At 45.1% G+C, this 24,293-nt stretch overlaps 1 protein-coding gene across 1 annotated transcript in view; it reads right to left on the bottom strand.

The window, feature by feature from the left end:
- The window catches only part of HMCN1 (hemicentin 1), a 165,486-nt gene that overhangs the window by 21,796 nt on the left and 119,397 nt on the right, over positions 1-24,293 (bottom strand). The window contains exons 55-85 of the mRNA XM_041420752.1: positions 23,945-24,058; positions 22,924-23,111; positions 22,400-22,496; positions 19,405-19,566; positions 19,101-19,214; positions 18,190-18,392; positions 17,866-17,947; positions 17,621-17,752; positions 17,248-17,397; positions 16,049-16,208; positions 15,361-15,485; positions 13,791-13,974; positions 13,526-13,623; positions 12,563-12,841; positions 11,725-11,915; positions 11,015-11,096; positions 10,417-10,553; positions 7,371-7,512; positions 6,236-6,380; positions 5,383-5,510; positions 4,569-4,725; positions 4,270-4,391; positions 3,922-4,086; positions 3,636-3,743; positions 3,359-3,496; positions 3,090-3,224; positions 2,586-2,855; positions 1,920-2,110; positions 1,345-1,558; positions 751-885; positions 88-278 (exon numbers count right to left, since the gene is read on the bottom strand). Of these exons, the coding sequence (XP_041276686.1) occupies positions 88-278; positions 751-885; positions 1,345-1,558; positions 1,920-2,110; positions 2,586-2,855; positions 3,090-3,224; positions 3,359-3,496; positions 3,636-3,743; positions 3,922-4,086; positions 4,270-4,391; positions 4,569-4,725; positions 5,383-5,510; positions 6,236-6,380; positions 7,371-7,512; positions 10,417-10,553; positions 11,015-11,096; positions 11,725-11,915; positions 12,563-12,841; positions 13,526-13,623; positions 13,791-13,974; positions 15,361-15,485; positions 16,049-16,208; positions 17,248-17,397; positions 17,621-17,752; positions 17,866-17,947; positions 18,190-18,392; positions 19,101-19,214; positions 19,405-19,566; positions 22,400-22,496; positions 22,924-23,111; positions 23,945-24,058 (4,739 nt within the window). The remainder of the gene's footprint in view (positions 1-87; positions 279-750; positions 886-1,344; positions 1,559-1,919; positions 2,111-2,585; positions 2,856-3,089; positions 3,225-3,358; positions 3,497-3,635; positions 3,744-3,921; positions 4,087-4,269; positions 4,392-4,568; positions 4,726-5,382; positions 5,511-6,235; positions 6,381-7,370; positions 7,513-10,416; positions 10,554-11,014; positions 11,097-11,724; positions 11,916-12,562; positions 12,842-13,525; positions 13,624-13,790; positions 13,975-15,360; positions 15,486-16,048; positions 16,209-17,247; positions 17,398-17,620; positions 17,753-17,865; positions 17,948-18,189; positions 18,393-19,100; positions 19,215-19,404; positions 19,567-22,399; positions 22,497-22,923; positions 23,112-23,944; positions 24,059-24,293) is intronic.

The following is a 24,293-nucleotide window of genomic DNA, read 5'->3' as shown; positions in this document are numbered from 1 at the left end:
GCCTGACTCCTTCAAACCAGTATGATCAAGAATACCTTTATCAATCAAGCTCAAAGCAAACACTCACAGTACAGGGGCAGGACTCACCACAGTGCCATAGATAGCAAGGGAACCATTGACAAGCTGTCGGATCCTGTTGCTAATCTGAACTCCCACTCCTTTTCTGCTCCACTGGATGGTTGGAGGGGGATCTCCCCTGACTTCACAATTCAACACGGCATTGCCACCCAAGGGCTCAATTCTGCTGGAGTGATAATCCCCTTTGAAGACTGGAGGCTCTGAAAAAACAAGAGATGGCAGAGAAATAGCAGAGCCAAAATAAAATGTGCCTAATGAGAACTGCTGGCAGGGATCACTCATCTCTGACTTTCCGAAGGGGGAATTTCAACCTGTTCAGATTTTTCCCATTTAGCCATTGGCAAGGTATTATATACTAGAGGGAATGGCTTTAAACTGACAGCAGGCAGATTCAAACTGGATATTAGGGAGAAATTGTTCCCTTTGAGGGTGGCGAGACCCTAGCCCAGGTTGCCCAGAAAAGCTGTGGCTGTCCCTGGATCCCTGAGAATGTCCAAGCTCAGGTTGGATGGCGCTTGGAGCAGCCTGGGTTAGTGGAGGTGTCCCTGCCCATGGCAGTGGGTGGCACTGGATGAGTTTTAAGGTCCCTTCCCAGCCATCCCGTTCTGACTCCAAACCCAGTGGTTACATGGAGCTGTCCAGCAACAAGCACAACTGCTAAATTTCATGTACCTTTGACATACACAAAGCCAATGGCCTTGATGGAGCCCACTGTGTTCTCTGCAGAGCACACGTAGGTCCCAGAGTCCTCCTTGGACACCCTCTCGATGAGGAGCTCACTGTGCCCATTGACATCGTCGTACTGTGCTGGAGGGAGAGCAGGGAAAGGGTCATTCCAGGGACTGAAATGTGAACAGCTCACAGGAGTGCTTGGATCTGTGCACTCTCAGAGCACACCTATGGGGTCTTGTGCATCCCTGAGACGCTCCAGGAATGCACAGAAAGTCATTGCTGTGACACTTGTTCACATTCACTTCAGCTGCCCTGTAATTTCGAGCATCAGTTGCTGGATGCTGAGTAAATACCATCAGATATGAATGTTTTTCATGTGCTACATTGTTGGCTACAGAAGAGGCGACCATCTTTTAATTACCTTAGAGCTCTGTCTCAGAGGCAGTTTAATTACATGACTGCATAACACTAAAGATATTCCTCACACAATCAGTAACAATTTATTCCAAACAGAGTTTTCTTCTTCCCTACCCTAAACCGCAATGCTGCATAGGGGGAAAAAAATCTGCAGGCAGATAGCCATCAGGGACCCACCTGGAATGATGTTATTGTTAAAGGTCCACGTTATTCTGGGGACAGGTACCCCAGTTGCTTTGCAGGTTAACCTGAGCTGTTCTCCTTTGGTCAAGGCTACGTCTCCAGGCAGTTCAGTGAAAGCTGGGAGCACGTGAACTGTCAGGGTGACCGTGTGCGTGTCCTCCCCAGCAGCGTTGGTGGCAATGCAGGTGTAACTGCCAGAGTCTTCGGGCTGGAAGGAAATGTGGTAGGGAAATTTCAGCTGGGATATATCCTACAGTTGGGATATATCCTACAGCATATGCCACCCCTTTCAGTAACACAATCCCGAAAGGCTTGGAACAAGTATTCAGCAGAAATGCTCACCTGAGCATTTCCACTTCCCTAAATTTGAAGGATGACTAACACTTCTTTTTACGCTTCCTGAGGATTTACCGCTACAAATTCTTCACAGATTTTACTCCCCAGTGGAAAATGAAACTTTTGTAATTATTTTGGAACATCAAGAACAAAAAATCAAAATAAAACAATGACTAACCCAGAAGTGGATCTTATAAATGTGTCCAGTAATAGCTTAGATGCAGGGAGCTTACCACAACACTGTCCAAAATAAGGTCTCCGCCAGGCACAGTCTGGTATTTTCCCACTGTGTCTCTTAACAGCATGTTGTCCTTCCTCCAGTTAATTGTTGGTGCTGGGATCCCCTCAGCCACACAGGACAGAACAGCCTGGGAGCTCTCTGTGACCATGTACTGCGTATCCGTGCTGCGGATCCTGGGTGGAACTGTGGGAGGTCATTAGAAACATTTCCTCTGGGTATTATCCAAGCACAACACTGGACTGAAGAAAGTCCTAGCCTGGACCTCCTGGATTGTCCATTTCCAATAATGACTGCGTGCCAAAATTCAAGCAACTGGCTGATACTACAACTTAATAACACTCCCCTATATGAAGTAGCACGTTTTTCCTGAACTCCTCCTTGTACATCCCTAGTTCCTTACTCTCTGTGGGGTCACACTGGTAACACACAGAATTTCCCTACAGTCCCACTTATGGAATCACAGGATGGTTTGGGCTGGAAGGGACTTCAGAGCCCATCTCATTCCAAACCCCTGCTATGCACAGGGACACTTTTGACTATCCCAGGTTGTTTCAAGCCCCGTCCAACCTGGCCTTGGACACTTCCAGGGATGGGGAGTCCTCAGCCTGTCTGGACCAGCTGTTGCAGTGCCCCCATCCTCCCAGGAGGAGTTCCTTACCGTGCACGGCCAGCTCTGTGCTGGAGGTGCTGGATCCCGCGGGATTCGCCGCTGTGCAGGTGTAGCGGCCGCTGTCCCCGGGCTGCACAAACAGGATCTGCAGAGCTCCCGTGCTCAGCATCCTCCTTCGCATGGACTCTGTTATCTGCTGCCCATCCTTATGCCAGCTGATCTCTGGCCCAGGGTAGCCTTCAGCCTCACACTGCAGAGTGACAGACTGATCAACGGCAACAACATATTCATCCACGTGGGACTTGATAACGGGAGGAACTGAAAGGAACAAAGACAATTATTGAAAGAATTAGATGCAGTAAAAGAAGCAAGGAACTCTTTAGTTCTTGGTGAAAATAGTTGCAAAAGCATGCCCTAAAGCAGACATCGAACAAAAGGGAATAAACCTCCTGGGCTCTGTTCAGCATCACATCAAACAGGAAAGCACTGGGTCCCTTTCTATTGCTCAGAATTGTGTTTGGATGAAGAGAAGGAGTTTAAAAGGTGATTTACCTTGAACTTTCAGCTTGATCTTCCCCAGAGCAGTGCCTGCTGGATTCTGAGCAACACACATGTAAGTGCCAGCATCTTCCACAGCTGCTCTGGCAATCTGCAAACTGCCACTTGGCTGGACCATGTAACTGTTCCCTAAAAACAAATATAATCAAAGTATGACACTTCTGGTTTGGTGAACCAGAGGAAAGGAGAAACCCAAGTTCCAGAAAAGCAAATGGGTGGCTGTGTCACAGGAGCAGGCAGGGTCCCAGGCTTTGAGAAGATACCTGTGGTGATGATGTTGATGCCCTCCTTCTGCCATGTGATCACGGGCTCAGGGGTGCCCGTGGCCTCACAGGGCAGCACAATGGGATTGTTCACGATGACATCCAACGCCCCTGGCTGGGCCTGGATAACGGGTGGCTCTATGGAATACAAGAAAAAGGGAAAAGCATAACGTTCAAGGCTAGGACAATACAGAAGAGCACTAAAACTACAGCCTGAGCAGGCTGAAGTAGCAATGCTGGCTGCCAGAGCAGCCTTGCTTGTCAGCCTCCAGCTTACCCTGCACATGCAGAGTGACGTGCCTGTGGGCAGAGCCCGCGGCGTTCCGGGCCACGCAGGTGTACCTGCCCCCATGGGCCAGCTGGGCAGAGGGGATCTCCACAGCTCCTGGGGCAGAGAGAGCACCACAACATGCAGAGCATCCTCCAGGCACGGGTGCTCCCTTACAGCATCCCTCATTTCATTCCAAGCCATCAGAGAGGGGATCTCTGGGGGTTTGTTTGCATTTCTGTAATACATTACTTATGGATGTGCCTGATTGCACTGATTTCCTGCAGCACATTACCTGAAGAGAGAATTCTGTAGCCATCTCCTCTGGGAAGCAACTTGATGCCATTTTTGGTCCAGTGAACCGAGGGGACAGGAACACCGGAGGCAGTGCAGGAAACCACGACTGGAGACAGCTTTGTTACCAGCAGCTCCGTGGCTTCATCTGCTATGGATGGGGGCACTGAAAAGCAAGAGCAGGGAAAAGGCTACTTGCTCACATTCATTTGTTATAAATTCTAGGAAACACCAGAGACTTATGGATATCAGTATCAAAGAGGAATGAAATAAAAATCTCATCTCAACACCAGAACACCCCAAAGAAGTTCTGGGTGCCACACACATGTAATAGCAATATACCCTCTACCTTGAACAGTGAGATCAATTGCCCTTTGATCTTCTCCTGCATCATTTGACACAGAGCACTCATAGACAGCAGTGTCATCCACAGTGGGAGAAATGATTACTAAGGAACCTGAAGACAGAAGTCTGAACAAAGAAAAAAAGAAAGTAAAAGCCATTGAAATACTTCTTTCCTCCTCAGGTAATCAGCCCACTGAATTTGCTGGCTAGACAAGGTAGTGTTTAAGCACAGACAGATTTTTCAAGTGCCAAAATCATCCCTGAAAACTTGAAACCCACAATGAAAAAGCAAACACCTCTCACCTGTATGTATTCTGGTTCTGATCAACACTAAGCAGATGCCCATTCTTTTTCCAGCTAATTGCTGGTCTGGGAATTCCAGTGGCTTCACAAGGCAAAGTGGTTTGCACGTTCACAGTAACTGTGATATTTGTCTGCCCAGGAGCAATAGTTGGAGGAACTAAAGACAAACAAACCCTAATTATTTAGAATAATTATATATGTGTCTGTATATATACACAAACACACACATGTCTTGTGAGAAATGGATGTGTAAAGCATTCTCAAAATCTGACTGAAAGCTCACATAGTCTTGTACATCTGTATGCAAACTCTTGAGATAAGGTGTGCTGACTTAGAAAGCCATGGAATAGAGATGACATTGTTGAGAGAGAGATTGAACTAGAAACAAGTTTCAAAAGGTGACCTTGCAAAAAGACCAGATATTTTGGAGAATTAGAGCTGTGAAAGATGTGTTGTAGCAAGACCACGTGGGGTAAAATAATAGATGACTGGTGTTACAAGTATTAGCAGCATTGTGTGGCAAAAGCTAACACGCTGAAAAACATTTTTAAGATATTGTAACCAGGAAATAGGTTGGCTTCTGATAGAATGGCACTGCATTTTACATCTCTTATGTCTTACCCTTCAACAAGACTGATAATGGAATAAAATCTTTTAAAACACCCCTCAGTTGCCCAGCATCTGTACAGCTGGCACTTTCCAACAATTTCTCCCCTTTTTTTTTTTAACCAGAGCAGCTAAGAAGGGGCTAAACAGAGACTGCCTGTGGCAGAAGCAGCCTGCTGCCAGTGGATTCAGCAGCCCCAGGCTTTACCGAGGACGTGCAGGTCGATGCGCCGGCGCTCGCTGCCCGCGGCGTTGGTGGCCATGCACACGTATCTGCCCGTGTCAGCCACCTGTGCCCAGGGCATGTGCAGGGAGCCATCCTCCAGCACCAAATACCTGCAACAGAGCAAACGGTGCTGCCCACCATCCATCCACAGGGCACCCTGGCAGAGCAGAGAAGAGATGACTCAGGGGACACAACCAACGGCCTAAATGAAGCACGCATTAATTGGGGCACAGAGCTCTCTCTCTGATTTCATTCTTTCCCAGCACATCTATTTCCCAAAGCAATGATGAAATCTGGCTGACATAATGATATCACATAAATGATACTGGATTTACAGAAAATAGCTAATCCCCTTTTTTATCGTTTCTCATTTAACCTTAAAAATCTTAATTAATGCCTGTACTTTTTCTTTGCAATATAACACAACTCCTTAGCATTTGCTCAGTTCTAAAAAATGCCAAACTTCTTCCTTCTAAAACAGGAGACAGAAACCATTCACTATGATAAAAGTTGGTACTAGAACATGTATAAAAAGCTTCCTGATTAGAAAATACAGAATAGCTTTTGGTCTGCATTAAATTGCTTGGCTTCATCCCAAAACTCTGTGTATATATAAAAATCTAAAGATCTTCCACATTTACTCTTCAAAATCTCTAATGTCAGAATAATTATATTTGGTTGCCAAAGGCATTTTTTGTCCTTCTTAACAACAAAAAGGTGAAACCTTTGGTGCTGCTACTTTTCTCTAGAACAATTTCATGTCTAATTAAGTTTCTATAATAAATACATTCTTAAGTAGCAATGAAGAATATTTATGCTAAATTCTGGGCAATACCTGGAATTGTTTCCAGTAAAAACAGCCCCGTCCTTCCTCCAAGTGATCCTGGGGGCTGGAACTCCTTCTGCAGCACACTCCAGCAGGGCAGAGGTGTTGATGTGCACCATGACAGTCTGGGGGCTGCTCCGGATCGTGGGAGCCACTGCAAGGAAGAATTGCTGATGACACAAAAAGTAACTCTACATTGCAGTGACTGAAACTGAACACATGAAAAGAGGTGCAGCAGCGGGTTTGGGTTCACGGCAAAGTCAGGAACAAGTTTCTTACCATTCTGGGTGATGGTAATTGCCAAGGTGCAGCAGGGAAGGAGAAAGAAAGTTTGGTTGAAATGCACTGCAAAGGTCAGCTCTGCAAGTTACTGCCAAGGGTACCACTGAGCTAAAATAGCAGGAGTTCAGCACATGGAATTCAGCAAGCTAAGGCTGTGGGGATATCCTTGCTTCCTGATTACACACTAAGGAGAAAAAAGCTGGACCAGGTAAGCCCAGTCACTGGGTGCACAGGGTAAGGCAGGGCCCATGTGACTGGGCTGGAAACAGGATAGAAAAAGGGAGGAAAGTTCCTTCCAGTCACCTGAGTGTGAGAGTAGAGTAACTTCTCATCAGACTAGAGGTGAGAAAATAAAAAGGTTTAAAATGGAGCTCAGGGCTATGGTAGCACAGGACATGTATCAAGCGTAAGGCCTGTCAAGCCCTGTCTTCTCCAGGCATAGAGAAGCTGCCACAGCTCTCAAGTAACCTGTCAAGCCAGCTGTGAAACCTTGTTCCCAGGGTGCCCGTCAAATGCTTCAAAGAATTGCTCTGGGTCTGTTCAAGAGCATTTGTCAGTCCTGGACATGGGTGTTCACTCTGGATGTATCCTGACTCCGTGTCAGGATGATGGCTGGATGCAGCCTCTGCTTCCAGGAAGCACAGATGGATGGTGAATGAGGCACTGCAAGTGCCCAGCAGGTCCCTTAGTCTGGGGCCAGCTGTGGGCTCAGCAGTGGAACATCAGGCCATGCACATGGCCCCACAGTTTGGGCATGGCCTGAGTGGCCAACACACAGCTGGAAAGCAATCAGAAACGCTCAGTTCCTGCTGCCTGAACTCCTGCCAAGCCCCAGCTGCCCCAGGCTGCTCTGTGAGGTTACCGTGCACTGCCAGCAGGAACTCCCTGGTGGTCTCCCCTGCCACGTTCCTGGCCACACAGGTGTATCTGGCACTGTCCCCCAGCTCGGCGTTGTTGATCTGCAGGTACCTCCCGCTGGACAGGATCCGCAGCCGGGGGCCTCCCTGCGGGACACAGACACAGGCAGGGCTTTAGAGCTTCACTGCTGGCCTCTCCTGCACAGAACAGCCTTCCACTGCACAGCACTAAGAGCCAGGAGACAAGGGCACTGATAAACCAGGGACTGAACTCACTGCTGCCTTTACATCCCTGAAGAGAAGAGGGTGAAGAAAGCTTTTACAACTTAACATTGCTTACTGGTTCTCCACTGAAACCCCTACTGAGGCTTGTGCCTGAAGGAGGCAGCTGTTACAGAGCCAAAGGGCTTTGGAGCTTCTATGGAAAAGGCACCTAACAGCACATGATTAATTTCATTTATCTTGTTATCTAAGCACACTACAGGCAGAAGGAATCAAAGTTTCTCTAGACTTCCAGCATCACAGTGTGGCTCAGCTGGGAGGCAGCACAGGCTTAGCCAGCTCAGTTTACCAGCCAGGAGTTCACCAGGCAGCAGTTCTGGGCACAGGCTGCCCCTCTTCCCAGCCCTGCAGTGACTCCACAGCCCCTGCCAGGGGCCAGTCCAGTGACAGCTTTACCACAACCAGCCTGGGTCGTGTCTGCATCAATCACTGACAGCAACATCAGCTACAAGTGCTCAGAAACCCGACTGGATAAAAACCAGCAGGAAAAAGAGTACAAAACAGCTTTTCTAGTATGTAGCTACCCACCCTCTGGATGGAACTGAAAGCTGACATTCCCAACTACTCTTCTGGTTAGAAGGTCTGAGAAGGGCACCCCAGAGAGATGAATCTTCTCTGGTTTTGCACAAACACCCTGGTACTCTGCTCTCACACCAGGCACCAGCTCCAAGGCTGCACTGCAGGACTGGAGCTCTCAGGTGACATAATTCACCACCAGAGTGGGTTACTGACAGATTCTGGGCTTTCAGTGCCATTTCCTGTTGAGAACACAACCTGTGTGATGGTTTCTAAACACAGAAACCTAGAGATAACAGAAGACAGGGGATGAAGCTATAACTTAATCCTTAGGCTCTACTCAAAAGTAAGCCAGAAAATGCATACTGGGAAAAAAAATACAAACTCAGCAAGTCTTTTAGTGTTTGAAAAAAGCCAGGTTAGGCCAGGAGGCTCCTATTCTTTTCTTAACTCTCAATGTGCATTTCCAAAATCCCCCAAGAGTGCCACAACTTCAAAGCTGCTGGAGGCTAGATCTTTCCATAGTTCTGCTGCCAGAGAAGGTGGTGCTGCACAGTTCCATCACTCAGCACACAGAGATGGACTAGGGCAGGCCTCACCTCAAAATCTGCCCAGGGAAAGACAACAAAAGCAGGAGGAATGACAACCCCCACAAGGCTGCTTCACAAAACCAGTGATATTAAACTTATATAACACTGCAGGCTGAGAACCTGCCTATCTCCAGCCCTCTCTCATCACTGTGACACCTCCACTTTTCCAGGCAAGGAGGATGATTTGCCAAGGAGCTCCTCACCTCTCTTCCCACACCCAGGGACACCCATTTCCAGCTGCTCAGGATTACTCAACTGTTACATTTCTTTGGGGTTGAGAAAGCAGCCAGACACTGAGGAGGACACTGATTTCTCCTGATGTCCAGCATATGAGCTCATGGGTGGGGAGGCCCCTGGATCCCTGCAAGTGTCCAAGGCCAGGTTGGACAGGGCTTGGAGCAACCTGGGATAGGGGAAGGTGTCCCTGCCACGGCAGGGGGTGGCTGTGAAGTCCTAAGAAGCTTCAGCCCTCACATTCTGACATGCGTTCATGAGGCAGGAGGAGCACTAACACTGCAAAGATAATTCCCAGGTTACCATCTGAGCACCTCTGGCTGTCACAGTGTTCCTCTACTTTTGTCTTCTGGTGAATATTTTTAACAGGAGTTGCTTTTCATGGCTTATGCTCCCTAAGCACTGCTTTCCTAACACAAGCTTTCCAATGAAGGCCAAAGCAAAAAGCATTCATATAAGTTCATTTCCAAGCCTTGTTTAACTTTGTTTTCATTAAAAAAACCTCACCACCCAATTAGAGAATTAACTGTGCAGAAGTAGAATGGTCCTGTTAAATTTGTCTCCAGTTGGTTCCTGGGCTATATTAAGATCATGGTCCCTTAGCAGCACTTTTTAAGACATGTTCACCCACCAGATCCTTCTTCCAGTAACATTTAATTCTTCTAAATCAATCACAGAGCCTGAGGAATGACATGCCAGAGGACAGCAAATAAGCAGAAACTTGGGTCAAGATTTAGTGATGGATTACAGCTAAAGGCGAAAATTCATAATCTGTATTTGTTTCTTGGTTAATGAACAGAGGTTGAGAGAAAATTTTTTATTAAGTTCAATTAATAACTGAACTTTAATTTTCAGTTTAAAATGACCTGTTCTGTGAGTGATCCCAAGGATGAGAAGGAAAAAAAAAAATCTTTCTATATAAACCATCTTCATCTTGGTAATTGTCTCTCAACCAGCAAAGACTCTTTGCCTTGCCATGGCACTACGGAAAGATGCACTTGGTACAAAACCTGATGATTAGCAACCCATTTTCTTTTAAAGAACTTCAATTCCTTTCTAAATTCTACTAGAGTAGGAGGATGCATAATATAGCCAAAAGAAACATCGAGTGCAGTCTTGTCTCAGCTACCTTTCCTGGGAAGCCATTCAGGAGTTTACCGAAGGCTTCTAGCATTGCTCAGAGGATCCAGGAGGAGCAAGGGATCCCCCTAAAGGAAAAAAGAACAAGTAACAGCGGGATGGCCACTTCACCCACTGGCTCTGGGGGCTCATTGGGGCTGACTGCAGAGGCACTGGGGCTACCCAGCTGCTCTGAATTGCGGGCACGTAACTCGGGCTGAGGGGCGAGTGAGCAGAGCAGGAGACCTGGAGCACTGCTGTGACAACTGCAGCGAGCAGAAGGCCAGCACGAAGGCTGGGAGCTCAGTACCTCCAGCAGCTCTCCATTCTTCAGCCAGGAGATGCTGGGAGGGGGCACAGCATCCGACCTGCACTCCAGAATAGCCTGGCTGTTCTGCAGCACCGTCAGCTCCTGGGGCCCTCCGGTACCAGCGATGTTGGGGGGGACTGGGACAAAAAACAGAGAACAAAAATCAACACCACACGTATGAACCATCAAGAAAACTACTGACTGAAAATTTCCAGTTTATCTCAAGTTGAAAATAAATGCAAAGCTGTGCTATCATTAATTAATTCTTCCTCTCAATACCTGTGTTAAATATAGCAGTATATTTCACATCTCTATGGAGTGAGCACAACAAACTTGATCCAGCCAAATACTGACATGTGTGAGCTTCCTGGATATTCAAAATAAGACTTGGAATTGTAACAGAAATCAGATGGAACTTCCTTTCTTTGTGTATCACATTCAGAGTAACTATCCTTAATGAGAAACACTATTATGATCATATGGTGTAATATCACAGAATATTTCATCTTTACAAATATGTGTTTGTTAAATGAGATGCTGACATGCACCTTAGCAGTTTACAGTTTGAGGAAATTTTTTTTCCCTAGATTAAACTTACCATGCACTCGTACTAAATACTCCTTGTCATCATCTCCTGCCGGGCTAGATGCTAAACATGTGTATCTTCCTGTGTCCTCCACCTGGAAACACAGGAACAATTCCAGCAGAAAGTCCAGATTATGGGAAAAATTCAGCAAAACCAAGAAATACAAACACGGTAACAACATACAACAGGCAGCACTTGAACACAAGCACAAGAGACACAAAATGCCTGGAAAGAAAGTAATGAAGTTGTTGAATATTTCTTCATTTCACTTTGATGGGGTTATTCAGACATGGCTCAGAAGTTGCAGGATTCTCTAAAATCTCTCTGGAACTGGCTATAGGGATCCACCTAAGGAAGGATCAGGTTTGGGTACTGAGGAAATCCTTTTGTGCACACAGTCATTAACATCTTTATGGTTTCTCCTTCCTATAACTCCTCATTGTACAGCCCAGAACTGTTTCTTTTACAATCAAAACAAGCAGCAATCAATCCCAAGCCCTGTCCCACTTCTGTCTGGAGAACTTCACCTAGGCACCCATAGCTGGACCCAGCCTTAGGTTACTGATGCAGGCTTTTAAAGGTTGTTTGACCTGGACCTTCATCTAACCACAAATGCAGGTGAGTGCATTTTAGGGATTTTTAGGACACCTCTGAGGATGTCCTAAGGCAGGAACCATTTCAGGGATGGCAGAACTGAGCCTATTTTGAAACAAACACTCTACCTGAGCACTGGTTATTCGGAGAGCTTCCCTTAGCATGTGGATATTGTCAGTCTGCAGCAGTGGGCGCCCATCCTTCATCCATGAGATTTTGGGCACTGGGATGCCAGAGGAGATGCAGAGAAGCTCAAGTGGGTTGTTAACAATGACAGAGAGCTCTTCTGGTTCATCTGAACCATTGATATGAGGTGGCTCTGCAGAAAGAAAAATATTCCCGTTCTTTATGGACTGAAAACACCTGTAAAAAACTGACTGATCTTGTGGGTAGAGTCTGTAGAATTAGTCTACATTAAATTATTTCTGACTGCATCACGAACTCGCTAAGGAACTTGGGTAATTTCTATCTAACTCTGCCTATTCATTTGCATATTTTATTATTTAGAATTATTAGTTAGAAGATGTTTTAAAAAACACAGATAAAACACTATATAATTTCAGAAAATATATTTATCAGCCTTTTAACTGTTGTGCTTTCAGCTGTGCATCTTCCTGCCAAGCTGAATTTCTGCTGAGCAAAGTTACTAACTGATAGCATACAATAACATTAATTATAGCACATTGCAGTACTTGGGAAATACATAGTGTATTGCACATTCACACGTCTTTAGGTATCTTTCGTTTCCTTATTCCTCTCATTTATCATGACTGAAATGACCAGGTTGGATGGGGATCGCAGCAACCTGGGATAGTGGAAGGTGTCCTTGCTCATGGCAGGTGCGTGACACTGGATGGGCTTTAAGGTCCCTCCCAACCCAACCCACTGTGGGATTCTGTGAGCCTATGGAAATATTCCTTATCCCTGGAGGTGTTTCAAGTGTCATGCTGACAGGTGAGCACTCACCCAGCACCTTCAGGACGAAGTGCTTGCTGCTGTGCCCAGCGGCATTGGAGGCCACGCAGGTGTACCTGCCCGCGTCCGCAGGCTCTGCCCTCAGCACCTGCAGCACCATCCCGCGCCTGCTGGAGCTCAGGCGGGCCCCGGGGGACAGGGCCAGCCCGTCCTTGAGCCACGACACGCTGGGGACAGGGGAGCCATCGCTCACGCAGCCCAGGGTGGCCATGTCACCCCGCAGCACCAGCACCTCCTCTGTGCCCCCCGCGTTGTCCAGGCTGGGTGGCACTGCGGGGACAGAGCTCAGTCACACAGGGAGCAGGGACATGGGGACAAAACTCAGTCACATATGGGACCAGGACATGAGGACAGAGCTCAGTCACACAGCGGGCAGGGACAGGGGGACAGAGCTCAGTCACATAGGGGGCAGGGACATGGGGACAAAACTCAGTCACATATGGGACCAGGACATGGGAACAGAGCTCAGTCACACAGGGGACAGGGACATGGGGACAGAGCTCAGTCACACACAGCACAGGGACAGAGCTCTGTCATATGCAGCACAGGGGTATTCCAGGCACAGAACAGCTGGAACAGCTGCCCTTCTGCACTTTCCCATTTACATAACTGTGCTAAATTTCACTTACAAATTAAATATTATTCTTTCTAAAAAAAACTGTGACACATTATGGGAGTTGGAACTAGATAAGCTTTAAGGTCCCTTCCAACCCAAACCATTCTGTGATTTTATGGTTATGGGTGACAATTCAAGTAAGGACTTTTTTCAGGTTAAAACACTTCCCATTCAAGAAAACCCCAACACATTGAAAAGTTAGTATTTCCCCAGTGATCATCTCCAAGATGTACTTGTGGCTGTCTGCAATAAGGTATTGGTGAGAGAGAAAACTACAGAGTAGGTTTAAGAAATCAAGAAGTAAGATTCTTTACATAAAACATTTCAGAGACACTCACCCAAAACTTGCAGGTTGTAATGTTTGTTGTGCACTCCAGCCCTGTTAGATGCTACACAAGTGTACACTCCAGTATCAGATATCTGTACCCGGGTAAGCCTAAGGAAAAAGCAATAAAAGCAAGCTATAAATGGAATAAATGGAACACATTACCTTTATTATGGCGTGGTTTGAATCAAATTTTACTCTTGCTTCTAAAAATACAGCAGAATTATGCTGATACTACAAAAAAGAAGAGAAAGTCAGCTAGTTAAAAGAAAACCAACCTGAGGATCTGCCCAGCTGAGAGGAGCTTAATCTGGGAGGACACAGACAGAGGAAGGCCATTCTTCAGCCAGTGGAGCTGTGGTGGGGGGGTCCCAGCAGCAGCACATTCAATATTTAGGGAGGTGTCCAAAAGGGCAGTGAGCTCCTCTGCTTCATCTTTACTATTGGCTATTGTTGGAGGAACTGTATTTTGTAGATGATGGAAAGGAATGTATTAAAATAGACTCTTGAGGAAATCCTCCTGCAGGAAATCCTACCCCTAATCCCCACTGGCAATTCAGTAAGAGCATCCCATTTTCGGTAGAGTAAATCCTCAGACAATAATACTGAGCACTAAAAATCATCAATTTATATATTTCAAATCAGAGGCATTGTACAACGACAGCAGACTTCTCTTTGATTTGCCAGCCTGCAGCAAGCAAGACAAAGCTTAGGGCCTGAAGTTCCTGGGGAGAGAAGGACAGTGCAGGAAGGGATGGGCTGAACCCAGGGCCAGAAGGGACCACTCAAACTCATGGCCTTCAATAAATCTTAAATACAGTGAAATCACAGAAGAGGAAAGCTCATTTATTGATGTCTGGATGCATCTGCTTATTTCATTCTTAAATGGAGAAAGTTCAAACTGCCTAGGTAAGTATTCTGGATGATGACACAAACTGCTGCTTTGGGGCTCTTTGGGGTTACAGGTTAGTTTGAAAGCCATGGCCTTGGGGGTTCTCTACATAAAGAAGACCAGCCATGTGCAGCTCCAGGCACTGGCTCAGTTAGGATCCCATCACTCACTGTGACACCAATATTGAAGACTTTTGAGTTGGTTATTGCTTGAAGTTCAGCCAATACAAACAGAGCACAAACTCCCTGCTGTTGTGCAGAGCCATTCTGTGCCAAAAAGATGTGCTGTGGTCATTCAGCACTGTTTTTTATGATACCAAAGGTCCTCTCTTATTGCTCTGCTCATGCCTGTGTACCCAGTGACCCTGAACCTGTGAAAGTGGGACAGACACCTACCCTGCAGTGAAACCCTGCCTGGGAAGAACTCTCCTCTCCTCCCTCCACTTAATGACCACATTTTCCACAACTTAAAATATCCACTCTCTATGCTGCTGAAGGATTACACTCACTAGCCACTGGATGTCAAACTGTGTAATTTCCTCCAACACTCCCTCATTTTTAAAATCTCGGGACCTTTAACTATCAGTTCCCTTCATAGCTGATGTGCTTTGATTGGAATTAGGGAAGAGAATACAACAAAACAGCAGGGTCACAGGAAATCAACCCCAATATAATCTTCCCCACAAGAAATAAAAAAATCACCACAAGCAGAATCCCTCTATTATGAAATCCACAAAATAATTAATTCCTGTTTATCCCAAAACACATTTACCAGCAATTTCAACCCTTTTGTCATTGACAGAGCATCCTGTGTAATATCTACAGCACAGGCAATTGGAAACATGTGCATGCAGGATTCCACTGCAGACAGGCATTCCTCTCTGGGCTCTCCCTTGAGAGCACTCCCAACAATGGGATTATGGAGCAGACTTGGGTTTCACATCTGGCAGAACTCACCATATACATTCAGGTTGAAAATCCTGTCCTCCTCTCCTGCACGGTTAGTAGCCACACAAGTGTATTTTCCTGTGTCTGAGGTGAGAGCTCTGGAGATGTTTAATGTGCTGCCATCTGGAGTCACTCTACAAGGACCATCACAAGCACAGTGAGTTTGTTTAGTGTTCCACTGACCTAGCAAATAAACAGTCTGGTCTGGACATTTCAGTAACTACCTCTATCCTCCTGGGAGCTTGATGAGAGAAGCATTGTGTTTTGCAAAATATTTTTGTTAGAGATAGGCTAAGAAGTTTTTCCTAGAGATGTCCTGTTTAAATTGATTTTAAGGTTCAATTCCAGCCAGGCTTCTGAAGGACCCATAATGATAAGCATTAAGTAAAATGTTTCCAGGCCTCAGATCTTTCCCCTCCAAAGGAACTAAATGACCTTAATATACTTTCATGAAGCTGATGAACTTTTATGGAATTTATTAACTGAGAAAGACATAAATATCATATACTTATCTCTGTTAAGAAAATGAAATTTTAAAAAAATCAAAGGACTAACAAATTATACTTGATTTATAGAAGCTAAGGAGGGAGATGATGTTCTTAACCTGGCTAAGCTCCAGTTCAGGCTCTCCTCACATTCCACCCTTAGGGCCCTTAAAATCATAGAAGAGAATGCAGTGTCTGCTAGTTTTTCTTGCCTTATCCTCTGTAAATCATCGCTGGCAACTGTTTTTCCATCCTTCAGCCACTGCACGTCCGGGGTGGGCACTCCAGTGGCATTGCAGAGTAGCTGGACACTCTCTCCCAGGAGGACACTGACCTCACTCGGCATCTCAGAGCCAGCAATACTGGGAGGAACTGGAAATGCACCATGGAAGGATGAGATTCAGCAGCAAGAAACACAACCTGAACTAGAAACAGCCACACTGCAGTAGCTCATGAGCACCAGCATCAGTGCAGCACCTGAGGCAGGTTCTCAGCAGCTGTGGCTGCCCCTGGATCCCTGGAAGTGTCCAAGGCCAGGCTGGATGGGACTTGGATAGTGGAAGGTGTGTCTGCTCGTGACACGGGGTGCCACTGGATGGGCTTTAAGGTCCCTTCTAGCCCAAACCAGTCTGGGATTCTTCGACCAACACCATCATAGCCCTGTGAACAGCCAAACTAATTCCATCCTAATCAAAACCATTTCCAGCCTGCATTCCTAAAGAACAAGGATGAAAATCCTGCTATCCATGAAGTCAAGACTGTCAGTCCCACTAATAAGTTCTGAGCATTTCAAGCAATTTCAGACACATTTGATCAAACAACCAGCTTGACATTCCATTCCTAAACTTGGGGAAAAACTGGCAGGCAGGGGTACACCAGTGCAATTAGTGGGGATGAGTAATTAGGAACAGAGGAAAACACAACAGTCGCAGACTGAGGGCGATTCACAGCAAGGCAGGAGACAATTCCATAACAAATAAGGGTTTGTCATTTGAGGTGGGGGTGGGGAAAGTATTCCTAAGGAAATTCTGGCAGTAGGTCTTTGCTAACCCCTGCCATGGCACAACAGGTACCACTGTTCCTGAATCCATCTCCATGCGCTGCTCCACAACCAACCAAGGCAGCTCCAGTGCTCAGCAGGAGGAAGGAGGTGACCAGCTGCAGACACATACAAGCTGCTCAGCTCTGTTCCAGTTCCACAGTCAGGGCTTAATGATATTCTTTTCCATGCACACTTTGGACTACAAGTATTGAATTCTCCAGCCACTCTCCCCTCTGGTTACAAAAGTAACAGTCCAAATTCTCCACTTTTCTATGTGGTTATGTGATCTCAGTGTCCCCGGCACAGACAGTGTCACATTCACCCAATGTTCAACCAGTTCTGCTCCCTGCATCCTCCCCCATTCCTTACCTTGGATGGAAAGCACATAGGTTTTCTGAGCTTTCCCCTCTGGATTGGAGGCAATACACATGTAGGTGCCACTGTCCAGGAGCTGAGAGCGAGCAATCTGAAGCTTGCTTCCACCAGATAAAATATGAACTTCAAGAGAATCCAAGTTTTCTGAAATACATTAACAAGTCATCATTCCAAACCAGCTACAGGGAGCAAGCATCTCTTTTGGGAGAAATCGTTCCATCAAAATTTCAAAACAAAGATTCCAATCAATCAGTTCTCATAAGAGTCTGCCTAGAGACAAATAAAGAAGAAACACAAACCAGACAGCAAACAGCAAAGCGATGCCTCAAAGAGGAGAAGAGGAGTGAAAAGCATGAGACAGTGTTACCTATTGGTTTTCCATTCTTAAGCCACACTAAAGTGGGTGGAGGAATTCCAGTAGCATCACACACAAAGGTGACAGGATTACTGATGGATTCACTGACCAGCTCTTGCTCAGGGCCTTCTATACTTGGAGGCACTGTGAATGGAATGGAAGCAGTAAGAATGTTATGTAAACTGATTTTGAAGTGCCTAATCTGCTAAGTTTATGTTATTATAATAGCTATTGTAGATGATGTAGAGGGTGCTTACCATAAACATTGAGATGGAAATTCTTATCATCTCGTCCTGCAATATTTATGGCTTTGCACACATACTGTCCTGTGTCAGAAACCTGAAATAAAAACAAGTTTTAAAGGAAATCATTATGGATTCTTATTTTAATGCTACAGCTTAGAGACATTAACAACCTGTTACTCTGCCAACTCAAACTGCTTCTCACAGGATGAAAAGCCTCCAGGAAACACATCTCCCATGTGTAATAAATATAAAATAAAATACACCACTAAAGACTGAAAAAATTGCTTGGCAATGGCAAAGCAGTGGTAGATGCAGCCTGCCCGGAGCCTGGCCCACCTCTGCAGCCTTGATCCGCAGGGTCTGCCCATCTGCCAGGACCTCCAGGGCAGGAGAGTCGGGAATGAGGCGGCTGTTCTTGTACCAGGTGATGACCGGGGCTGGGATGGCGTTGGACTCGCAGTCCAGGCTCACCGGGGTGCCCACTCGCACGTTCAGCACTGTCACCGACGCTCCCCCCTGCGCCTTGATGCTCGGGGGCACTGGGGAAGGGACCCAGAGTCAGTTCTGCATTGTGCTGAAATGTGGAAGCCCAGAGCACCAGGAATATTTCTCTGTCTGCTCTGGGGTGCCCTGACCCCCATGGGAGCACTGACTTTGACCCTCATTCATGGAGAAAGCTTCCTAGACTTCAAGACAGACTGGAATCCACAAAAGGCTGCAATAGATTATAGAGAGTAGTGTAGGCGTATCACTTGGTGAGAAATTTAGGGTTTGGGATTTTTAGTATGTTGTGGATGGAAGCAAGATGGAGGGCACAGGGTGTCGTCCTGGGTTTCTTCTTCATGCTGCTTCTTCCTTCTTCTTCATGGTTTGGGTGGCATTTTGTAATTGGGCAGAAAAGTCTGCATTGCAGCTCTGTGGGATCAGTTATTGGGTTAAAAGGGAAAATAATCTAGGTGTCAGTTCTTAATTGGATAGTTTAGTCTTAAAAGACCTTGGAACAAGAGACGGTTAGCTATTTTGTGTCTTCTAAAGAAAAGCTGCTGAACTCACAGTAATGAGATTGTTTTACTGATAAGAAATACACACTTGAGTATGAACATGAACTACCATCTCAAGTGCCTTCAATCCAGACCCAGAGAAACAACAACTGGGACCCTCACAATGAAACAAGCCCATAAAGTAGATAAACCTCCCCACACTTCCCAAGCAATAGATACTATTTCAGAAAACAGTAAAACACGAACCAAGGACAGTAAGGAAGCTCTTCTTCTGACTTTCTCCAGCTTGGTTCCTGGCAGTACAAGTGTACTCTCCACCATCTGACAGCTTGGCTCGGGGAATCTGCAGCGTCCGAGCACCTGAAGCGAGGAGAGAAGGCTGGAGGTTTGCTCTGTGGTGACTGTGTCAATCCCAAAAGCTGGCTTAGAATTGCAGGTGCAACAGGCTGAGCACAGGCACTGTGCCCCATGGAGAGTGGCCATGAGCCCTGTCACAACAAACCAGACAGAAGCTGAACCCAAAGGCAGCAGAACGGCTGAGATTCCTCACCAGGCACAATAAAAGTGTTGGAATTTGAACTGATACGCTTTCCGTTCTTGAGCCAGATGAGATCAGGAGGTGGAAAGCCTGTGACCTCACAAGTCAGAGAGATGAAATTATTCACCACCACAGTCAGATTCTCAGGGTTAGTCCCAACAATACTTGGAGGAACTGTGGAGAGAGAAATAGATTAATAGCATCAGTAAAGGATTTCCCACAAGATCATGATTTGCTATATTAAAGCTGAATTGCTGCATTTTCCCAAAGGGCCAGGTTGCAAAAAATCTTTCAAATCTTATGAATGGACCCACTGCTCTTTGGATGCCTCTGGAAACAAGACTAAAACAATCTAATGGTCATTCCTGTTCCTGTACTTCACAATAATGTCAATTATTTCATTTGCAGTCCTTCTGTGCTGGAGGCTAGTGAACCTACATGAGATCCTGATGATGCACTGCCAATTTTCTAACACTGCTCATGGACATTTGCTGTGTGAGGCAGGACAGAGCAAATTCCCATTGTCAGGATACGTAGGATGACTATCACTTCTTCCTGATTCCTTGCTGCTCCTGTTCTCTCTGCAACAGTCCATTTTCCACCTACAGTGACCCCAAACACTTCCCAACACAGTTCAGAGTGGTTTTGTCAAGCAGACAAACCTGTTGCTTAGCAGTGAGCTAAGCACTGGAAAATCCTGGCATGCAGCATTGCTCCAAGGGGTGCATTCCTTAAGCTTACAAGTCCCAGAATTTTTAAATCAAGAATAGTTTGACATGTGACCTTTCTACAAGAACAATTTAGAATGAAAGAACTGTAAATCTCTTTCTTTTAATAACCCCCAAGCTCTAGTTGCCATGTTTTTGCAGGGGGGATATATAAAATACTCAAGAGGAAGGCAAAAGCATATTCTTGGCTTTATTGGGTGGAAAAATCATTCCAAAGAACACATGGAATCCTCCTCTTCAAAGACAGAAACGCTGAAGTATTTTGGCCCATCTTCCCCTGAAATGCTCCAGCTGTTTGCTGCCACTTGAGTGACACAAACCAGTCATTAAGGCAACTTTATGGCTCCTCTGGGCACTGCACAAACAAGAGCAGTCCATGTAAATGGGGAATTCAGTCCATATTTTTCAGCTTGGAATAACTGGAGAATGTTTCCCTGATAAAGAGGATAAAATAGTTCACTAGAGCAAGTGGAGAATTCTGATCTGATGGCATTTGATAGTTATTTATATTTATTTACTTTTACAGTTCATTTCCCACAGATGTGATTATTGGCAGTGGGTAATTTAATGTACAAGGCCAAATCTCAGCTGTCTTTAATGAAATTTGCTTAAATTGTGTCAGTGGTTGATTTCAATTTCTGTGGTACATTTCTACCACAAATGTACCACAGGTAATCTGCATATGCAAATGTATCTGTAGGTGCATAAAGACAGAGTCATGGGCTCAAATATAGCACTCAGCATGAAAATTACCTATTATTTCCCTACTATTTTAAATCTGGGTGCTTATTTCCTGTGTTTTAAAAGGTGTTGTATTAGTTTTATTACTCACCTTGGAGATCATCTTTAGTATTTTATTTAAATTTATGAGAGCAGTTCTATTAGAAACACATAAAAATGCTGGGAAATAGCCTTTTTTGTGACATTGACAAAACACAGATCCTGCTGCTTACTGATAATGCATTTTCCTTAGCGCTTCACCCTGTGTGGTCTTTTCCTGAACAGCTACATTCTGATTTTTCAAATTAAACTGCATTAAGAAAAATAGACCTGAGTTGGTAATACTGTTGAGTTAGAATGGAAACTTCATGCAAATATTTGTTTTAAGAGAATAGTATTTAGCTATAGTCACTAAAACCAAGTATTTTTAAGACAGACGTTGAAATTTAAACACAAACGTCAGGAAAAGTGAAATATTTTGATTTAAATGCAAAACTCACACATCAGGAAATCTGGGCAGACTCCACTGTCTGACCAGAAAATAACTTCTTAGAGAACAACTCCAGGGCAAATTCTTCCCACGACAACACTATTTTTGGCTAAATGCATTACTGAGTAGCAAAAAGTGCTATAAATCTGTGCCATGGAGTAGGCAAATTTGCTGCATGTGTGACAGAGGAAAAAATGCAATTATTCTGGGTGCAATAAGCTGACTCCTCACTTTCCTGAGATGCTGGTACTGTCTTTAGGTGGGAGAAAGGACAACCCTTGTTTTCTAAGAGATAAAGCAGAAAAAAATGTAGTTGCCAGTATTCATTGTCAGGTTGAAACATGGAATGGTGCAGAAGAATTTGTGGGAATGATGCTTCTTTTTTCTTCAGGATGGAAAGCTGAAAGTGGGCAGAAGTAGAAGGGGAAGTTTGGGTTTTCTCTGAAATGTTAATTAGAGATGTCTTGATTTTCTGAAGTTATCGGGAGAGGGAAGGGGAGGTCATGGAGACTGCTTTGTGAAAAATGTCTTGATTGTATTTGTCTTAGACTTCTGATTTCTAAAGCCAACAGTTACTTTAACTCTATTGTAGCTCCACAAGAAAACCAAAAATAGAGAACAGAAAGGAACTTCAAAGGGCACATTTCTAAAAACCAAGCTTTTACAAGCTGTGCACCTTTGTTTAATGCTTTCTATTATTAATTTATTTGAAAAAATGTATTTTCTGAATCTACCAAAACAGGCAATAATCCAACCTACTTACAATTCATGATTCCAGGGCTCAGCAACCCCAACTGGGTGAATACAGCCACCACACAAGGCTCCCTCAATTACAATTCCCACCTTTCTGGAACATATGAGGAGCCAAAGCCACATGGTATCAAGAGCCATATGTTGTCAAGGTACATTAAACTGATATTTCAGTTCTGCTCTGTCAGAATCTCCATCACACCCAGTAGGGCTCACATGAATGAAGCTGAGGGGGGGTCTGAGCACTCTGCTAAAAATAACACATCCAAGCTGAACCAGCATTTGACAGAAGACAGAAGTTATGGATGGTGGTACTTACTGTGAACATTGAGGTTAAAATACTTCTTGGCACTTCCAGCTATGTTTTCTGCAATGCAGACATACCTGCCAGTATCTGTTATCTGGGAATTCAAAATCTATGGCAAAAAAAGACAAAATATGGCTTTGGAGATAATATACAGGCAACTCACTGCCAAAGAAGCAAGTAGAGAGGACTAAACCTAGCTCTCTGCTTTCATAGTTTTATTCAATTTCATTCATCAATGGGAAGGAAGTTCTTCAGAATACACTATTTTCACTATTTCCTCAGGAAAAAAAAGTCAATGATATTTAGAAGTAAGTGATTTCAACTCATGTGGTTCACAGCATGATCCCACAAATTGTTGAATCTGAGGAATTACATAGGAGTGAGAAGCAGCAGGTGAGAGACAGGAACAAAGGACAAAAACTCCTTATGTTTGCAGCATATTGTAGGAGAAAGAAAATACTTCCTACTCAGCAAAACCTGACAGTCTTTTGTTGCCAAACCCAGTTTTTCCACTATGAAAAAGATGACACCACTACCTGTAACCTCCTTCCACTGGACAGAAATGTGTGTTTGTCATCCTCTGCCAGGAGCTGGCCATCTTTCTGCCAGGTGATCCTTGGGGAAGGGCTCCCACTGGGAATGCAGTCCATGGCTGCCTCCCTGCTCACCAGCACAGTCACCTCCTCAGGCAGGTCCCCGTCGGCCCCACTGATGGATGGGGGAGCTGCAGGGAGCAAAGGTGAGGAGAACACTCACTCAGCACCTCTCAGGTGGTTGTGAGATTAGACTGGGTTTGCAGGAGGAGAGAGTAAAATCTCCAGTGAATCCAGTGAATGGTAAAGCCATCCCATGAGTTGTTCAGCTGGAACAACTCAGTCTAACTCCAAGGACTGCAGTAGAACTATACTTATTCACAGCACACAGAGAGGAGGAGAGGTGAAAACCCATCTTCCAATTCCACTGTGTTCTTTGCCATCAAAATAAAATATTATTTCCAAGGCAGGACCCCATTGTAACAATAAATCAGTATTTTCAGTGGTATAACACTTCCATAAAGGCAAAGAAATGTTTCCCAAGGCTAAAGCACTGACACATCAACAGAGAGTCATCACAAAAGGTCATCCAAATGGTTGTGCAGGCATTCATTAATCTAAATCCTCAGTTCCCTTCAGGCTTCAGGAGTTCTGCAAATATTGTGGAAAATGATGGCCAAACTAAAGAAAGAATGAAAAGTCTTGGTCACAATTGTCAATAGGAAGCAGAAGAGAGATCAAGAGATACCAAAACCTGGATTTTTACCTATGCTTTTCTTTCTGGTGAATGGTGAGAGCCGTAACACAACTAAGTTCCTATAATAATAACCTACACACATGGAACTAAGAACAAAAACATCCTGTTCACAAAACTCTGCACAGCAGTACAAATCCAGCACCCTAAACACATTAACGCCATAGCTTACAAATAAACATTAAAACCACTAGGAACTCCTGGACTGTAATGGTGGGTTATTTTGCACAGAACCCTTTTTTTGGCACTCAGAGGAGAAGGGGAGCTCACAGAGCACTCGGACGTCGTAGTGGATGGAGTCCTGCCCCGCCTCGTTGACCGCCACACACGCGTATCTGCCGGCGTCCCCCGCGCGGGCCCGCGCGATCTGCAGCACCCGGCCTCCTGCAAACAAAAGTCCAAGGCAGCATCAAGCACTCTCCATCATCTCCACACCACATCCCACCAGAGAACTGAGCAAGCAAATTTATGAATGGTCAGCATTTGGTCTGAATTATAAGTAGCTAAAGGTTTATATTTCCTGGCTACTTTTTCTACAGGCAGACAGTTGGAGTGCAGCCACGCTCATACTGAAATGTTAGAAAAGAGCAATTAATTCCACATAAAAGAAGGTGATGCT

This window comes from Onychostruthus taczanowskii, unplaced genomic scaffold (assembly GCF_017590055.1).
Source record: "Onychostruthus taczanowskii isolate IOZ18803 unplaced genomic scaffold, ASM1759005v1 scaffold65, whole genome shotgun sequence".
NCBI lineage: Eukaryota > Metazoa > Chordata > Aves > Passeriformes > Passeridae > Onychostruthus > Onychostruthus taczanowskii.
Note: the sequence above shows the minus strand (reverse complement) of the source record. Positions and strands in the feature narration are given on the sequence as shown.